Raw genomic sequence first — 19932 nt, 5'->3', positions numbered from 1 at the left:
GTCACTATATGCACATGACAGAACATGCTGTATAAGCCCACTGATGGCAGATACGTAAACACTTTAAAATAATTTTTCTGTTCCTCAGGTAGGTGTTGGCGCTCTGTGTGTGCAGATGTTGGTAGCCGTCACTACCTCCTGTAGGAAGTGAGTCCCCGAGTTTTTGCACAGCATGAAGGAATACTTCCTTTTATCTGTCTTCAATCTTCAAATGTTCAGCTTCACTGGACATTCATGAGTACTAGTGTTTCGAAAGAGGGAGAAAAACTTCTGTTTCTCCATGCCATGCATGATTTTATAAATTTCTATTGTGTCACCTCTTACTTGCCTTTTTTAAAAAACTAAAAAGTCCAACATACTATATAGGGGAATTGCTTCATGCCTTTGATCATTTTGATTGCCCTTTTCTGAACCTTTTCCAACTCTACAGTACATCCTTTTTGAGGTGAGGCAACCAGAATTGTACAAAGCATTCCATATGTAGCCACGTAAGAGATTTGTAGAATGGCATTATGTCAACAGTTTTCAATTCCTCTCCTAGGGATCCTCGCATTTTACTTTTTCACAGCTGCCTCATAGTGGGACAAAAACTTCATTGAACTGTCTATTGCACCCCAATGTCTTGTTCCTGGCTAATTGCCACCAGTTCAGACCCTATGAACATAGATGTGAATTTTTTGCCCCAACATGCATCACTGTGCACTTTTCTTGAACTGCATTTGCCATTTTACCACCTGTTCACTCAGCTTGGAGAGATCCTTTTAAGAGCTCTTCATAATATCTTTTGTTTTAACAAAAATGAACAATTTAGTATCACCAGCAACCTTCTGTTGCTCAGACTCGCCTCCTGCAAAGATTAGTTCAGGCACTGGGATCTGCTCCGTATCTTCCGTTGTGAAGACAAATGCAAATGATCCATTTAAGTTATCTGTAATCTTATCCTTCTTTAGCAGTTGGGGAACTGAAGTGGAGGGAAGAATCTTACTACACTGCCACACATTGAATTCCTCTGCAGGCTCCCTCTCGTGAGAGCTTGGCACCTCCAGTAGTGTCAAATGGGTGAGTTTACTCCCCTGACCTCTGAAAGTGAATAGTGGTCATTCACTTATTTAGGCCAAATTAAGTTAAAAAGATGAATGAAGGGAATTGTGGTGGAAGCTAAACCAGATGCTGCCATCCCTGTTATCAGGAATAGGGCCAAGTTTTGTCTAGAATAAAAATTATTCCATGGAATTTCCTCATGGCATTTAAAAGTAATTTCATATTGTGCAAGTGCAGTTTACACTTGTTATTAGTTCACATGAAAAGTTCCCATTTCAATGTTGATTTTGATGGCACACTCAAAATTTGAAGTGAGGATAAATTTAAGGACATGATCTTCCTCTTTGTAATCATTCAGGAAAGCATCACACAGTATACGTTAATGAGTAAATCAGTGTGTTTCTAATGAAAAATTCCAAACCAGCTTATGGCAGCAGACCACACATTCTAATAAAAGTAGCAGAGGGAGGTTTCCTTCTAGCTCTCTCGGTAGGTGTAAAATAGGATAAACTATAAAGATGAAAGTCAACCTTAATACTTCCATTGCTAGATTAAAGTTTAGAAATACATGCAATGCTGGCCAGCAGGAAATTACAACCAATTGTATAAAATTTCTCTCCATATGAGCACAGCAAGACACTCAAATGTCCATTTTCAAAGTACTTTAATTCATCTCCCCACTCCTTACATTTCAGAGCACCAGTAGCTCACTGCAGGCAACGACAATTCCATTGTATCCTAGGCCAATATCTGAGCATGTGCTTTTCTCTTCTCAGTGGCTAACAGTTATGTACAGTACAAAGAACTGAAATTATGGCCAGCCACATGTCGTTGGTAAATTAATTTCTGGTAAGATCACATTTTCCTGAAATCTACACATTAAATTTGTTTCTAACTTTAGTTTAATTTTTACAAATCCTTTCTAAATAAAAGATTTGAACAGTTGTCACTTTAGAGTGGTGGCAGAATGAATTCTAAAAACCAAGGGTAAATTTTATAGAATTTTTCTAATGTCTCCTACATGCCTCACTTCTTGGCAAATTTGTACCAAGGTAGGACTCCCAGTGAATGTCCACAATTGTAGATGTCAACGTGCTCATAAAATGCCCTCCCAAAAATGAATGTTGATAAATATTTATGAAAAAAAAAAATCTTTAGCAGTGCCTATATCCAGTTCATTTTACAAACTGGCGTTCTTCCCATTTGAGACGTTTTTTCCGTGGCTGTACAAAGTCGTCATCAGAGTCATCTGTTGAGTTGGGACTATCTCTATCAGCACGGCAATAAGGCTGGGCAGGGAATTTTCTTTCTGGAAAAAGGTTCTTCAGCAGTTCCTCAAAATAAGCTTCCAGTTTCATGCCAGCATCAGCCACTTCTGAATCAGGCTGTTGGGGAAAGTCAACATATCATTGGTTTTATATTTGCAGTCCCATATAATAAAAAAAAATGGGTAAGTCAAATGCCAAAGTAAATCAACTTGAACACACGAACACTACTAATAATTTTAGTTGAATAAAATTCATCTTACTCAAACTAAAATTTGTGAACTCAATCAACACTTTAACAACTCAAAATATGATATGACTGTGATACAGTTGACAGTAGCATTTGTAGTATAAAACTAGTATGCAACGATATGTTAGCACCTTAGTTAGCGCTTTGGTATTTTCTATCACTTCTTGGCTAAGAGAGAGTTTGTTCACACACAGTGACTTACAGCAGCAGAAGAGAGATCTAACAACCTTATCTCAGAGTACAATATTACTTCTGCTGAGTAGTCCTCATTTCTCTCCCCCATGCAAATATTCTGTACTGTTCAATGTGTAAGGAAATTTATATGATTCAACTGTCACCTAATATCATATCTCAACTCCAATGCAGGCCAGACACTGCTAAAGAAAGGGACCTATAATTATATTCTGCATATAAATTACCAGCTATGTGACTCTGCAAACTATTATAGTATCCACAGTTAGACTCTGGTAACAATGGTAGCTTCCTAGAAAAAAAAAACACACACACACTACAGTATTTTCTGACCTCATTAAATTCAGCACAGTTTTGAAAGATCAGTCTGAAATCAGCTACAACATCTTCTGGTTTTGTGTACAATGGATGATGCAGTTGCAATCTATTTTTGATGGTTGACAAGTCCATTGGCTTCTTAATTATTTTGTAGTAGTCAGGCACCTAGAAAGGAATAGATGAATCTTCTCAGTAATACATTAGCATACTTCTTTGGCATTATCTGGGAAAGTGAACATCTACTGTGCAGATCTTAAGCAAATGACTCCTGCTATGAATGGAGAGAGCAATCTTTCTATCTTATTGAAAATAATTGGAAGGAATATATATACTGTAAACAGCAGTTATTGCAATGTCTTTAAAAGGCATATTATTCATCTAATATACACAACTTCTTAGATTCAATTTGCTATTTAAGATAGTGTCATAATGAAAATCTAGATAAGCTAACTGGAAATAGGTTTCCACAGAAACTGTATTTAGCAGCACATTGCAGGCTATCTCTGTAAAATCACAGCAAAACACAAACACATCCCCTATACCAGGAGAAATGTCAGAGAGCTGGGTCTCAATCTTTTATTATCTCTATTTTGGGTCCACCACAGGATGTACAATGCTATGTATCGCTCTAGCACACTCCTAATACCTGCCTCAGAACAAGGTGGTTTATCTTTTGATCAATTTGCTGTTGCAACTGAGCCAATGACAGCATATGGATAATGGCTCCTATTTACACAGGACAACCTGCTCTAGTTCATATTGCATAGGAACTTCAAAGTAAGTGGAAAGTGTCTATGGAGTGTTTCATTTTTATTGTGTAAACTAATCTAAACATTTTGAAACTGCAAAGCCCGCCTACTACTGGGCTGTTACAAATGCTGGAGTTCCACACACACACATCTGTGCATGCAACAGAATTTTGTCTCCCTCTCCTATTCCCCTCAAGCTCCTGGCATACCCTCAAAATCAGATGCGGAGGATTGGGAGACCTTCTGGAGCATAGTTTTGGGAAACTTTTTTCGGGAGGAAGGTGAAAGTTATTATGTGTAAATGCAATTACGCTTATGATTAGCATTAGATACAACCCAGAGTATTTACAGATGACATTCATTCATTGTTACTAATTAACTTTTGAAATGGAAGAAAGTCTAGAAAAGGTTCCACCCTACATTTTTGGAAAGGGGTGCTCTCTTTTCCCTTTTATTGCACTGCTTATGCAAAGTTATGTATCTCTAAACACACTGCATAGTAAAACACATAATGGATGGCTCTTGGTATCATTTACTTCAATGACATGCAGTAACTAATAAACAGCTGCAAGAAGATCAGAAACTGAACTACTGTATTAATAAATGTACTTCAATAAAAATTGCCAGTTAACAACTGTACTCAAATATGAGACTCAAATGGCATGCTGCTTTTACATCAGCATTTCTTCTCTCTCTGTTGAAATTATATACTGCACTGAAGCATGAATATAATATCTGACCAGTAATGAATGCCAACACAATCCTCACAGAATGTTAGTGGCAAATAAAATGACCATCATACCGTGGGAGGAACTGGATCTTGAAAAGCAAGGCTCATTTCATGGCAGTAAAGGTACAGTAGTAATCTTTCACACTTCTGCACAATAGAAAAGATAAATGATTTCAGTTACACAGAGTACCACCTTGAAGAGCTAGAACAGCAACGCAGTAGAAACTGCATTTTTCTGAGGCTACAGAAGACAGTGCTGGAATTCAGACATTGTGAGATCCACTCCCACCCTCCTAGTCAACTTTTCCTTCAGTGGCCTTTTTTGCCACCAGTACATAATTTTCAAGATGTATTGACAAAATGGACTGCAGACACAGTTTGCAGGAACTCAAGAGGAAAAATTGTGGTGGCTTCACCCTTCCCCTGGTCCTGTTGCTGCTGTGTTATCCAGAGTGAATCCATGGTTTGACTTAGCATTATGTCTGAAAAACAGGATCATGGTTTGTCTTCCACAGAGAAACCAGAAGTGGAAAGCCAAGAACAAACTTGGCTACAGCTCATGATTTGTCCCTAGGGAAGGTAAGATATGAGCTTTGGGTTGGTACATTAAGTCAAACCATCTCTTAGCACTGCATAGTATAGCAGGAACAGGACAGGAGGGCTGTGATTTTTCCTCTGAATACATGCAGGCTCATCTGTTCATGCTTAGTGAGGCTATTTGTTCATGCTACTACATATACCACAAATAATAGTTCTGCTAATTAATTAGCATATTTCCTAAAATTACAAAGAAAATGTGGGCATGGCAATTCAAATACTCCACACCTGACACATTTACTTGATCTTCAAACCACTTTCGAAGTAAAGGAAACCCAGGAGTAAAAACCTGCCTGAGGATCAAACTGCTCTGATTTCAAGTGAGGTTTAAACTCAAGAAGAAGCATCATGGGTCTCATTTGTCCACACCTTCCTGTTTGCAAGAGTGAAGTGTTAATATGTGTTCAGTCAGATACTACAAACTTCTGGTATCAAAAAGGTCATGACCAGAGAAGAACCTAGGTGCAAGATGTATTTAGGACATATTCTCAAGTTCTCACTACTTACTAAGAAATTACAGGGGTATAATAATTTTATTACTACCATGGCATTTTTCAAGGTGTATTCACAATGCACTTCAATGACTAAACTCTCACCCTCTGATCCATAGGTGGCAATCCCATATTGCCTTCCAATTTTCTTTTTTCTTCAGTCACATGACTTGGGCCATCACAATCATATTCCATTTCTGGCTTGAACAAATCACGGCAGAATGTGCAAATCCATTCTCCGCTAAACAAAGTGAAGACAAACAGGCATCAATCCATGTTCTGAGTGTTTCTAAGCAAACTCTTATCTGCTATCTATAATGAGTTTTGGAAAATACCGATGCTGAAATGAAGTTAACTGATAAAAGATAGGCCTTGCCTTCTGCAATTTTTGAATTTCTTCACCCAAGCACCATTTGTCATCTCATTATCAGAAATAAAATCTAAGGGTACATATGAACACTTAAGGGACTTAGAAGGATGTGTGAGGCTTGCTCTATTAAAATTATTGTCTTCACGGTGCCTCCTATTTCTCTCCTCTGTTAGACTTGCTTCCTTCTTCTCAGAAATATAAGCATGCAGGCCACGGCTATGCAACATTCTCTTCAATCTATTGTTCTCCCTTCTCACCAAAAGCAAAGTGCTACATTGGTGGGAGGAACTTGCTGGGGGGCGTCTCTGAAGATCGAAGGAATGTGGCTTGCCATTCCCCACTGGCTTCAACAAAGTGGCCCTTGCTAAAACTGTCTTCTCATCAGTACCTTAGAAAAAGCGTGGATTAAATGTTAGCTGCCAGTAAGTACCAAAACTGCTGCCATTGTTAAAGGAAGCAATAGAAAGTCTATTATGCATTACAAATCACAGGCATATTGTGGTTTAAAAACAGGGAAGTAAATGGGGAAGGTTAAGCACTGCCCTTAATATTGTGCTGTTCTTGATTAACAGCAAAACGGAAGAGACCCCTACAATTAGAAGCATTGGGCAGATCACAACCACTGGAGAAAACAGAAATTTCTCTCCAAAAGCATTTTCTCAGTGTGCAAAATGTCTCCCTCAGCCTTTCTTATTTGGATACATTATACTCTGTAACTGGATGACTAACTTATTTTGATCTGAGTTAGAATGCCACAGGTATGTATATGTATATACATATATGTATGCACAGAGAAGCAGACACACGTACATGGATATATTCAGAGAACTTTTCTCCTACAACAGCGCACCTGAAAAACATAATTTTGCCTCTATTTACCATAGAAAAAGACATCTTTCTCCTTTGAAGGATCTTAATAGCTTAGAAAACAGGAAGGAGTGCTCCTTCTTGCTTCTTAACTAGGTAAAATCATCTTGGAATGGTACTGTATCAGAAGAAGATGTGCATTTCATTTCAACTGCAAATTCTGTGTGTTTGCATATGCAATTGTAGGAGAGGTTATTTGGGCCCAGAAGCGGCTCTGATATCTTCGGATGAAGGGTAGTATACAATTTTAATAGATAAGATAGATAGATATATCTCATGTTTACATTTTCAAAATAATGTTTCTATTAAAATAGCTGAAATTGTATAACATACCACAAAAAATATTTCAAACATGACAAACAGTAACACAGAACAAATGCAGTACTAGATCAATAGCACTCCTCAGACTAAATAAATACGAACAAGAATGGAGAATGGAACAATGGAGCACTTTTTTAGGAATCACAATGCAAAACTGTGGCACCACAACTGTAATGGGTATGTCGTTTCACACATCCACAATCTGAACTCCTGATGGCTCCTGTTTAGCTTTAAAATTAGAAAATGACTGTATATATAAAAAAGAATGAAGGTCTGAGGTAATATTTTATAGTCTAGCTGATTTTACCTTGGAAAATTCCTGAGTGTGGGAACATGACAAGAAAGGTGGAACACTTTAGGACATTTATCACAACACAAAAGCTCTCCTCCGTTCTGACACACTGCACACCAGTCCTCATTGGGGTCATCATCTTTCCTGCTTTCTCCAGCATGAGGTGTCCCTATCCATGGTGCCTTGCCATTGGATGGTTGGTCACCTGTACTGTCTGGTGCTTCTGTTCTCAAGACGGTTGCTTCAGATGAGCGATTGCGATTGTTATTCAACAACATTGAGGTAAGTAAATTTCCTGGAAACCTAGTCTGTAGGGAAGAAGAAAAAAGTATGCAGCCTGAAAAGAATGTAAAATTGTTACATACATGTGTGTATAAAAATGCACACAGTCATGCCTCTTCTGCAGTAAGGGTCTAGCTAATTGCATCAATTACTATAGCTGGATAAATTTATGGCTTTAGAAAGAGCTTCCAGCATTTTAAAACCCCCCTGAACATTTAGTTCTTGAGTGCGGAAGAGTAGACAGCATGAGTGCTCTATGATTTCCCAGATCAGCATGAAGAACGTAGAAGTTTTCCTTTGTATTCTAGCATAATATAAATCCTGAGTAGAACAGTAACAACTCAGCCAACTTAATAATTACCCTCCCAAATTTAGAGACTATTTTTATAACTTTGATTACATTTTGCTTCCGGGATTCTTCATCTGTTTCTTGCTTCACTATTACAACAGGGAAATCATAGTGTTCACTTGGCACACCAGACTCTTGTTTTATTCTGATAGGCTCCAACATGACCACAGGGACTCGCTGGGTTGAATCTGCACCTGATGGTCTGCTAGAAGAGCCAGAGCTGTAAAAGGAAGAAGTAGTGGGGAAGAGGATAAAAGATCAAGCAAGACTAAAACAAGACTATTGTGACATGTTCTAGATAATTTGAAGAGGGTACATCATCATTGTATGAACCAGTCTGTGGTATTTTTTCCACATTTGATCATTCAAAGTTTGTGTTTCAGCCATGACAACACAAAAAATCAAGTGCTTTAAGTGGATAGTTACATTACAAAAAGCAAAAATATTCTTCTCCATCAAGTTCAACTAAAAAAATGGATGGAACTAACATTCATCTGCAAGATGCAAGAAACAAATGATAACCAGCACCCATCTTCAGTTTCTTAGATTTCTGTATTGCCAGATAAAAACATCTTAATTGGACAATTCACACTGACAGTTTTTTCAGAACCTATTATTTTTGCTTACCTGCCTCGACTTCCAACACTAGAGGCACTGGGTGAACGAATTGGAGGATGGACAACCGCACCTGAATTTTTACAAAAAACTTGTCAAAAAACTTATTTTATATAGATTTAAAAACTTCTGTTAGGTTGATCACATGATCTTAAGATGTGGTTAAGCATTATTTTGATTTCCACTCCACTACCCCAATACCGTAGAAGAAATCAAGGGAAATAAATTATGAACAGCAAAAATAAGTGCCCAGAGCCCCCTATGCTGCAGATAAGGAGGTGCATGGGGACATTCCTGAATAGGGATGAGAAATATTTTATCTCAAGGCCACATTCATGGCTTGTGGGATGAAAGAGCAAGCGTGATTCATTGCATCTCCACCTCAGTTAATCAGAACTAGGATCTTTCCTATCAAGCACTGTCAGAGCTGCCCGAGGTCCCAGCTCACAAAGGACCAACGCCAGTTCTTGTTATATACAAAAGTCTTTATTGAAGTTCAGTTTCGATTTCAAAGCCGCGGCGCGCAGCTCTACGTCTTGAACTCTAGACCGCTGAAGCTCCGTCTGAATCTCCTCCCCCCAGACACCAGTTTAAGACTCTAGCCCTGCTCCACCTCTTCCTCTGCTCTTTCCTCCTCTGGGTCCGCCTGTCTGCTGGGGTCTTGCCCTTCCTGGACTCTTCTGACGCTGAGTCCCCTGAGTCTTCCCCCTGCCTCCGGCGGGCTTTAGGACCTGGTTCCCAATCCGGGTTTTCTGCTGTCCCGCGCGCCTGTACATTCAAACTTGGCGCCTGCGCCCAGCCGGCAACCTTCCTCCTGACCGTTACACTGCTCCTGTCACTGCTTCCCCCTTCGGGGGGGGGGGCTAGCTGGACCTGACCTCCCCTCCGTTCCCTCACTCTCCAACAGAGGCGTGGTCAGCCCTGACTCATCTTCTCTCCCTGCTGGAGGAGACGCTGGCCCTGATACATGGGACTCTTCCCCCCCCACTACTCTCTGGTGGGGGAGCTGGTCCTGATCTCCCGCTGCTGCTTTGGGATTCCCCGCTGGCCCCTTGCTTCTGGTGCGTCCCCCCTGGGACCCCCCTTGCCCTGGCCATCGACGCCCCCTTCTGGGAATCTTCTGATTCGCTGGAGAAGCTCATGGAATCTCTCGGGCCACTGTCATACTCCCCTACGCTGCCCTCAGATTCTTCCCCTTCGCTCTCCATTTCCTCTCTCCCCTGTGCCTCTGCTCCTGAGCCCCTGACAAGCACGTACTTCTTGCAAGAAATGTAGCTTTCATATTTTCCTCAATTCAAGGAGTCAGTCTGATTACATCCAGGCTGAAATGTGCTCTTTCAACAGGGATCCAGTGTTCTGCTCAGCTTCCAAGAGTGTTAACTCTAAACACCAATAGTTATCAGAGAGTGAATGACTCTTGTCAGGCTCCCTTAATCTAGGAAAGACTAACTGGTGAGCCAGCCATAGTGGTGAGCCATAGTGATAGCACTGGATCAAGGGCACTGCCAGCCTACATACCTGCTCCTTTAGGGGAAATACAAATACAAATCTATCCAGAGCCGGTGATTAATCAATTTTGGGGCAAGAGAATAACCCACCAACAGTAATCCATTTTATCAGAATATTAGGAGTTTAATAATAAATAATAGCCATACCTGAAAGGCCTGGAGATGGCACTGATGAATTTGGGGACTGGACAGATTTGCGTGAAGGAGGTTTGGGTTGGCTCTGCTCAACAATTCCCTCTCTCCTCCCAATGCTTTCCAGTGAAATGCTTCCTGCACAGTCAATCTTAAAACAATTAAGAGATAGTTAGGCCAGAGAGACTCAATGCCACCACTTTTCATTGCTCACTCATTTGAAGACTGAAACAGGTAAAACAAACAAATGCAGCATACATATAATCCAACTAAAATTCCCTCCAAGAGTAAAGGGGGTGGCCCTCTGCTGACCAGCAAGGGTGTTTGCATACCTGGGGAAAACTAGGAATGCAGAAAAGTATTGGTTTAATTTTTAAAGGGGAAAAATCTTCAAAATATGAGAAGACACAAAGAGCTGTGTAGGTGCAAATCTTGCCTCTGTTGAAAGGCCATTGGGAGCAGTGGGTTGGGGGGAATTAGGCTCAAAGGATGCTTGCCCCCACCATTTGCTTTAAGCTGGGGAAAGAAATCCTATTTTGCTGTTGAGAGATGCATTCCCTTGGGGAAATCTGCTGCAAGAAATTCGACCAGGGACCACAAGTTCCCCACCAATACTTTAACCTGTTAAGAGCTCTGTCCTCTTTGCCTCTCAAAATGTCTTTTCTGAGTAGTTCATTAGGATTGGAGGAAAGACACATCCTTCAGTACTAATTAATGCCTCCTCCAAGTGTTTTTTAACTGCTAAAAAGAGCTTCATGGCCTGTTTCCTCTCATATTTCTCCCACACACATGGGACAGAAGGTTTAAATTTTAATTTACAGATTTAATCCTCAATCCATCTCCATCAGGACCTGCATATATATATTATAAATAGGCTTCTTAACTAGGCTACATACAGTGCTCAACACTGAATATAGCTGTTTGATTTCACAACCACTGCCAGACCTTTACAAGTGCTCAGCCTATAAATCATCCAGGCAAGCTGGCTAGCCCCATAGTTCTACTGGGAGGGAACATGTATGGACAGCCCATGGGTAACTTGGCAGAGGGGTGCATGTTCTGCTAAGGGAATAACTCTAGGCAAGAACCAATTTTATGGAGTTAGGAAAGACAGTCATATCAGGGCTTTTCTTTAATATATCTATCAGATGAAGAAGTAACTACAAAGTGGCTTAATGTTAGAATTTCCCACAGAATTCTTTTTTGAGTGTTTGTACATATGACAAGGTCTAGACTATAACCACATAAAATATAGGCTCTTAGCTCTGCTCTTAGCACCAAAAGAAAATAAGGGCAAACAGGTAAAATCATACTAACATAAGCCCCAGTTACTGCTATATAAACTGGTGGAATATGACATACTATTGATTTGTGGACTAGACTGTTTTCTGTGTAAGCTGTCACATTCCCCATCTGCCAATTCAGCACATGAAAGTAATAAAGCTTTCAAGAAGTCGAGATACAAAACATAGTGCAATATCCATCTTACATCAGGAAGAGAAGGCAGTGTATAGGAGCCACCCATTGTTGAGGACAGATCAATCATAGGTGGAACAGGTGTTTTCCCATCATATCCAGCAGCACTATTAACGGTAGGACTGGAGGGAGTGGATGTTGTACTGCTGGCATTTGAGGGAGTAGCAGAAGCATGCCCACTGTTGATTTGCCACTACAAAGAACAACAACTGTATTAAGAAAATAATAGTTTATCACATACACCAATAATAAAACTGCAGTGCACTGGGTTAATCTGCTTTATATCACTTTGCTGTACTGTTTGTAGTACCTTGGTGGTGTGAGGTGATTTTGCAAAATTTGGTGTTAATAGAAAAAAATGTTCCAAGCTGCTTTCAGTTGAATGAAATTGTTGGTTGCCAAGTTACAGTGAACACTCAGGTTTTAGTTAACTGTGGTTTACACTCAGGCACCAACTTCTCTCCAACTATGTTAACCTTTGAAAAGGAGAACAGATACAAATATCTTGTTGACAGACTAAAGTTGTAGAACTGTGCTTAGCACAGAGTTACAGTAGTGGTCAATAGTCCCAAGACAGTGGGTGCTGCCATTCAATTGCAAGTTGGGAGACAACATGTCATTGCAATGTGTATTCTCTACAGTTTTTACTTTTACATGAAAAGTTAAATAGCATTATTAAAAGTGTGTCTCCTTTGCAATAACACCTCTTTTTTTTGAGGAGCCCTAATCTCTCCCTGCTCTGCTCTGTAGTTAAAACAGATACGTTAGACACAGTTGGAAGTGTTTTTCGCTCAGAGATTGTTATGGACACCAAAGTAGCTCTTATTTACTTCTAAAACCTGCATATTGCACAGATCAGCCATGGCTTCAAGAGGAGTGCCAGTCATATCAATAGCAAAATCTCCCAGTCTTTTGGAAGCCAATTGGTTCCACCAGCCTCCAAAGGCAAGCTATTCTAATAGGTCCCCCATCTTTGTGGAGGGGAGAAGCTGTTAAAAGTCTAAATCTCAGCAGGAAATGATTTGACCATTACAAGGAACTGGCATTAATATTATCCACCTTAAGATCACCCTCTTCCTGCCCGGTTGAGAAGACCAGAGTCAGGTTGTGGTCAGCCACAAGTGTTGGTCTGATGACATGTTGGAACAGCCCCACAGTTGTCATGGAGGCCACAAAGTTCCAAGCCACCTCAGAATGAGTGGCCTCAGCATGTCCCCCAACACCAACAACCTAGCATGTGAGTGTGTTTCTTCAACTTCCTAGCTCAGGCAGAGAGACTGTGGAGTAGGGAGTGAGAAAGGCAGTAATCCAGCAGTATCCCTAATAGGTCCTGATTGCCCAAAGCAAGACACGCACACGCTCTAGATCGCAATACAAGGTTTCTTAAAGAGTGGTCACAACACTGTCTCCTGCTTGAAGGCAGTTCACATAATTCGCTCATTCAAAGATGCCTTTATCACCTTCTGGACTGATCTTGTCAATACCCTGTGGGCTAAACATAATTACCCAAGAAGTGAAAGGGACGAAAACCTTGTCTACACCATGGTCCCTTCCAACTCCAGAATTCTATGATTTTATGAGGCTGCAACAACTGAAAATCATTCCAAGTAACTAGACTAAAAAGTACTTCAGATGCCTTCATAGGAACTTCTTCAACAGTGGTGTCAAGATCAGAGTGGATATGAACAATTTTGTCTGCAAAATACTTAGAATACTTGTTACAGCAGGACTCCATGTGGTCAATATATCCTTTCTAGGGTTCTGTCATAACCGCTTCACTGCTCCTTTTAAGTTATTGTGCTCCAGTTAAGTCTTTTGGAGGCAGGGTGTTCAACAATAAAAACGCTTTACCTGTTTAATAGCTTGCTGTGCCAAAAATGCCATCTGCAGTGGGTTGGGCCGTACAGCTGACTGTGGTATATTCTGATTTTGAGGAAACCTCATTGGCTGAGCTGGGGGAACAGAGCCATTGGGTTTGAGGCTGTGATTCTGAAAGTTAACCAAACGTGGAGGTGGCTGCTGGAAAGATAAAACAATGTTCTTAGTTGTCTAAGTTGGCTGCTGGGAAGATAAAACAATGTTCTTAATTTTCTGTAAGTTAAGAGAAATCCATTCTCAGATTTTCACAAAAAATGAGCAGTAACAGTTTAGAGTACTGTGGGATTCACCCTCAACATAAAGCTATGTAGCCTGATAACTAACAGTTTCACAATCTGCTTGAACAGGGAAAGCTACACAGCAATATGACAAGAGATCTCCTTAAGATGTCTGTAAGCATCTAGGAAATCTACAGAGGGGACTGAACTCTTGGACAGATAAAACATACACTGGTGGTCATACAATATGGTGTTACTATAATTCTGTGAAATGCATAAAGTTCATATTAACTGTCTTTAGAGGTTGCCCTGCTGACTTCAGTTTTCCTTTTGAACAAAATACAAATGGCTAAGGGTCTTCTACTCTGGACTTGCCCTAATTTACCTGAGGAGGTGGTGGTGGTGGTGGAGTCTGGTACATGGGCCCTGCAATTCTAGGATTTGGGAGCCCCACAGGACCTGCCCTCCGTTGAGCCTGCTGCCTCTGAGCGAGGACCTGCTGCTGCATGTGCTGAAGTCGCAGTTGAGCTAAACTGATCTGTGTTGGGAACTTGGATAGTTGATTTGAAGGTAAGCCACTTTGTGGCTGTATGTTTGGTTCCATCACAGGGCTTTTAGGCATGTGTGGTGGGGTCTCATTATCTTCAATTACCAGAGAACCTGGATAAAAATAATTATATTTACAAGTTAAGGATTTACTGTCTACCATTAGGCAATGTCCTCTGCCACATTAACCTTTCTGGCATGTGTCATTGCCAAATATCTAAACTAAAAACCCTTCTGTTAACTCTGGAGCTAAGTTGTGCACATACACTTTTATTTAGCTGCCTAGACCAAGACAAACGTAGTCAGATAATGGTCAGATATTTACGAGCTGATAAGTATGTACTTATCGGTTATCCTCTTAACCTAGCAATGCAGGGGGTTGGACTACATAACCCTCAGGGTCCTTTCCAACTCAACAATTCTATAACTCATTCCAAGACACTGATGGCCACTTCATCATGGCAAATTTCCTACAGGATGTCACTTCCATGTAGGGATTAAAGGATCAGCCTAAATTCAGTCTGTGTCCTTTTCTTATTTGATCACAACAAAGCCTGCTCCTTCCCACTTTAGCATTTAATGTGTAGATCTTTTTCTTTCAAAAGAATGAATTACATTTAAAAAGACATTAAAAATATTTACAAGGTTACCATAGGGCCAAGTTTAAACATTTTCTCTCTCTTTACATGTAACAGTTGCCTGGAAGTGCTAGAAAGTTGCTGTGCAAGTTGAAAAAGTTAGCATTAATGCCCCTGAAAATGGTAGGGGATAATGATTTGCTGTCCATCCTAGGGACTTTGTATAGAAAAAAAGATAATTGGCCTACTGATCTGTGGCAAGTAATTCCACTTCTGCACATCCTGCCTTGGATGACATTGCTCAATGGATTGGACCTCATAGCTGATACTCAAGATAAGTAATGTCCTTCAACCTAATGAAGTACAATTCAGCTTGTTACACTGAGAATGAAGGCATTCTTTGTATTTTTGTGATGTCCTGAACATTTTACAGAGCATCATAACTGGTGAGGCAAGCTGTGCTCACATATCAATCCTATGGTTTCCTTTTCTTATCTTAAAACAATGTAACTTTTGCCCTGCCATAAAATAATGAAACTTTAAGCAATTCCCTACTGTAAATCCATAAAACCTTGAACTGACAAACCTCTATTGCATGTGTCACAAAACAACAAATTACTAATTGGACCCAATTAGCCAGGAATATTGTTTTCACAGATATAGCAAGTTGCAGTAGAATCTCTAATTGATAACTTTTAGTATGCTGAGATGCATACCACATATTTTTCCATGTCTAAAAGAATCTTGTTTGAGTTAAAGATATGGAATTTGAATCTGGAATTTATCCTATTCCTATTTATCCTATTTATCACATATATAGCCTAAATACCTTATGGAACTGAATTTTGATATAACTTAGAATGGTTTCCCCCATCCCAAACTGTGTCAGTTTTATAAAAGTATCAAATTTTTGTTCTTCACGGGGTCATTTAGCATAAACTTTCCCTCCTTTGAGATTCTCTTCAGACCTCTCTTTCTGAGACTCACAGCTTGCACCCAGGTAATGAAGAAAGGTTCCTCAACTATTTGATTGGTCTGATTTCTGTAATGCTTTGTTTCTGAGTTACCTCATTATACTATGTTTTACATGTTATTGACTAACCTCACTTTTTTTCTGTAATGCTGAACTGGTCTTATTAAGTAGAAGAAATGTGTTAACTAAATCTGCATGTCTGAAGCACATTCCTGGATCCTATATTTTTGTATACTGATGCAGACAGATTAACCCTGCTCCACCTTAACGTGACATCTGTAAAAGGAGGAACTAGTGTGCTGCTTAATCAACAAAATGAAGGTTTACTACACTGAAGTCTTGTCTAGGACTTCCACCCTGAACAGAGCAAAAATAGCTTTAGATCCATGCAAGCACATTCTTTATCTGTACAAAGTCCTTGGGTGGGACAGAACATAATGCCCCCGTTGTTCTTAAGAGCATTTGTGCCCCAATTTTCAATGTGCACAACAGGAAACATACTTTCTAGCCACTCCAGGCAGCTACTACCTATTAAAAACAAACACCGAGAGTCTGCCCTTGGACTATGCCATAGAATCTTTTGTGTGTGTGGATTCTAAAAAGAACCATATTCCAATCGGGGATATGCAGATCAGGTGAGTTTGCTTTGGAAATACACACCCCATCTGATTCCTTGAGCATCCCTAACCCCATCTTTGAAATGTAATGTACTTGATACATACATATGTCGTGTGACAGCACATTTTTTCAATGTGCTTATGCATGCAGTACAAACCTAATTGGGGATTCCTACCGCCTGCACAGGCAACAAGACAGATGTGTGTATTCGGCGCATACACAAAGAACACAAAATGTCCTGTCAATAAATTATATCTCTATGTAGAAATTAATCATGAGTGGAGGCTTTCTTGTTCATAATCCCAAAGTGGAGGGAAGAAGTATAAAATAACAGAAATAGATATATTCTAAGAAGGGTATCAAGTTTGGAGGGGAATGCGTTCTCTAACCATTCCTAAGACACCGCTTAAAAGAAATCAATGTCAACAGTTATTTCAGAGAGTAAACATGTTTAGTAACATCAACAGTTTCTAACAAAGAGACTAACAAAGATGTACATGGAAATGTACCATACCTAAATTGAAGATATTTTGGGCCCAGAAGCTAGGATCACAGTGAAACACGGTGGTGGTATTAGACACTGGTAAGGCATCACACCTTGCTCTAAGGAGGTATCTTAATCGATATGTAATCTAGAATAAATCAGGAATGATGTATGAAAAAGTTCAACTTTTTCTGCTGTTATCTGGGGAAAGTGTTCCACATAAAGGCTGTTTTTCCCCGTGATACCCCCCTAAAATTGATAAAAACTATATAGCATGTTTCTCACATTCTCCTAGCAAAGTTTTATTAACAATAATATTATATTTCATGAATTCCCATGACACAAATAGTATTGGTTTAAAAAAAATACTATTATTTAAATTAGAATACACAGCATCACTCCTGGCAATGCAACAGGAACTCTTTCAAAACTGTGCACTAGCATGACAGATAAGATACAACTTACACTAGCTAATAATAAACAGAAATAAATACATAATATAGTATTGTAATAATAAACAGCTAATAATAAAAATGAAAGACAAAAATGTCTAATACAGGAAGCTTTGGCTATTAGTTGATGTAACAACTGAGAGAGGAGATACTTTGACTGAATTTATTTAACTTAGATTCAGCAGTGGTGCATGATGGAGGTGAAGTGGCAGCTGTGCCCTCCCAGGGATAATGGTGCTACACTTTTTAAAAAACCTGGTTATTGTGGTTTTTTAAAATAATAATAATAATAATCAGTTTCTTGTTTCTTTCTGGATTGAACAACTGCCCTTTATGTGGCTTTGCTGGAACAAAGCAACTTCAAAGGGGGACTTCAAAGGGGCAATGTGAAACTGCTGACCTGCATCAAAGGTTCAATGCTTTCACTTGTGGATTTATTTGAGACAAAGGTTTTTTTCTCATGTAAAGGTGCTACACTTGCCAAGACAAGGGCAAGAAGGCAGCAAGATCAAGGGAGCTTTGGGTTGCGGGCAGCTAAACAGGTGTACACACAGCTTTAGCACTGCCACCACAAAGATGCTGCTGTGACTTCCCCTCTCCCCACACTGCTGCTGAGTGGACTGCTTCATCCCTTGCAGTGGTAAACCCATGGTAGCATTCACCATCAGGTGCATGCTCACCTGGTCAATCCCAGCTCATTAATACATGCATCTAAAAATATATTAAACTGATGCATTACATTTTTTATCCCTGCTTGCCCAGTTTATTTTTAAGCACTCTTTCTAGTTTTTTGCATGCTTTCATAGTAGAAATAGGAACAACAGTAGCACATTTATAAATAACTGTTCAGCAGACTCTTGCTTTCCCATATCCTGCTAAGAGCACATTGTCTTTGTAATCAACTTGCCATGACTATGGCTTTCCTAGACAAAAGTCCAGTAGCTCTCTATTCTTACTCTTGAAATGTATGCACAGAGTGTGGGAGCTAGCTTGTGAATCTGGTTAGATACTAAGTTTTCCTGCTGCAATCACACATGCGGAGACACTTGTTGAGGAAAAATAACAAATAATTTATTATAAGAAATACATAACATGGATAGTTTAATTTAGAATTAGAAAATCTATTCTAAGTTGGAGAAAACAAAGGTGGCCGTGCTTGCACCTTTGTGTCTTGGAGAGGAGTAAATTGGAGAGAAGGCAACCTGAAAATATCAGACAAGATCAAAGGATAGGTCAGCATCGAGATCAAAAGGACAGAGACAGTGAAGGAAACTGAAGCTCTCTTACTCTATTTTAGTCCCATTCAAACTCTTCTCTGCAAGCAAGTTGCACCCCAACTTCCAACACTTACTAGGCGTTTGCTGTACAGTAATGCGGTGCTGCTGCCACTGGCGACAGCCCATTTAGAAAAGTCCATGACGTGTTCCAGTTGCTTAGAAAGACCTGCCACTTCCTGTTGTTGCTGTACAAGCTTCATTCGGTGTTCTTTGGCTAGACACTGCAAGGGACAAACCCAGAAACTCATCGATTCTTTTGCCAAATCAAACAGTTGAATTTTTCAGAGAAGATACAGGAACAGCTGTGTTCATAAAAAGTGTTAACTGCCACTAACACATTACTCTAGTTGTGTGTGTTTATTATCTCCATCTCTTCAAGTGATCAAACACAAATAAGCCTTGTCTTTTACATCTTATTACTATTCAAACCCTTTGATTTCTAGCCTTTGTTAGCAACCCTTTGACTCAAAGTGCTATGCTAGAAGAGTGATGTGCTAGAAGTGATCATTTGAATGATAAGTGCACTCTGAAAGAGAAGTTCTAAGTGCTAAGAAGGTTGTGAAAAATCCAGGAGCTGAGAGAGAGGCACAGACCCCAAGTTCCTAGCTATCTGTCCCAATATGTAGGCTCCCGGAATCTAGGCAATACTACATCACACTTGATTAACACACAGGCAGATAATGCCCAACAGAGTGCTTTTATTTAACAGCAGAAAATAGACAAGTAAACAATCACATCCTTCCACTGCAAAAATGTAAAACTCACGAACTTAGAAACAAAGCAGAAAAGCAAAGTTCTTTATCGATGAAAGACCACACCCGACCAGATCTGCCCAAACAGTGTCTACCTTGATTGTCTAAGAAATGATGGTAAACAAAGACCAAGTTCTGCTTTTTATACCCTCTTACTGTATGACTATAAACTTATATGAGAAGCCTATTTAAGTTAAATAACATTTCCATCCTTAAAATGACAAAGTGGTTTTATTCTAAATAGTGCTCAAGGTTCTGAATGCTATATCCTGTTTTCAGTGACTACTTGAACACAAGCTCATGGAAACAGA

The 19932-nt window shown here is 39.7% G+C and overlaps 1 protein-coding gene across 2 annotated transcripts in view; it reads right to left on the bottom strand.

The window, feature by feature from the left end:
- Positions 1–1688: 1688 nt before the first annotated feature.
- The window catches only part of TRIM24 (tripartite motif containing 24), a 37209-nt gene continuing 18965 nt past the window's right edge, over positions 1689–19932 (bottom strand). Inside the window, exons 7-19 of one of the 2 annotated variants that reach the window (XM_083700079.1) lie at positions 18944–19090; positions 17171–17288; positions 14327–14601; positions 13697–13864; positions 11859–12038; positions 10385–10520; positions 8742–8802; positions 8166–8334; positions 7499–7791; positions 5739–5874; positions 4618–4692; positions 3082–3231; positions 1689–2426 (exon numbers count right to left, since the gene is read on the bottom strand). In XM_083700079.1, the coding sequence (XP_083556205.1) occupies positions 2217–2426; positions 3082–3231; positions 4618–4692; positions 5739–5874; positions 7499–7791; positions 8166–8334; positions 8742–8802; positions 10385–10520; positions 11859–12038; positions 13697–13864; positions 14327–14601; positions 17171–17288; positions 18944–19090 (2118 nt within the window). In that variant the 3' untranslated portion in view covers positions 1689–2216. The remainder of the gene's footprint in view (positions 2427–3081; positions 3232–4617; positions 4693–5738; positions 5875–7498; positions 7792–8165; positions 8335–8741; positions 8803–10384; positions 10521–11858; positions 12039–13696; positions 13865–14326; positions 14602–17170; positions 17289–18943; positions 19091–19932) is intronic. The other variant, XM_083700080.1, reaches the window with a different exon arrangement.

Source organism: Podarcis gaigeae, assembly GCF_964106915.1.
Source record: "Podarcis gaigeae genome assembly, chromosome: 10".
Lineage (NCBI taxonomy): Eukaryota > Metazoa > Chordata > Lepidosauria > Squamata > Lacertidae > Podarcis > Podarcis gaigeae.
Note: the sequence above shows the minus strand (reverse complement) of the source record. Positions and strands in the feature narration are given on the sequence as shown.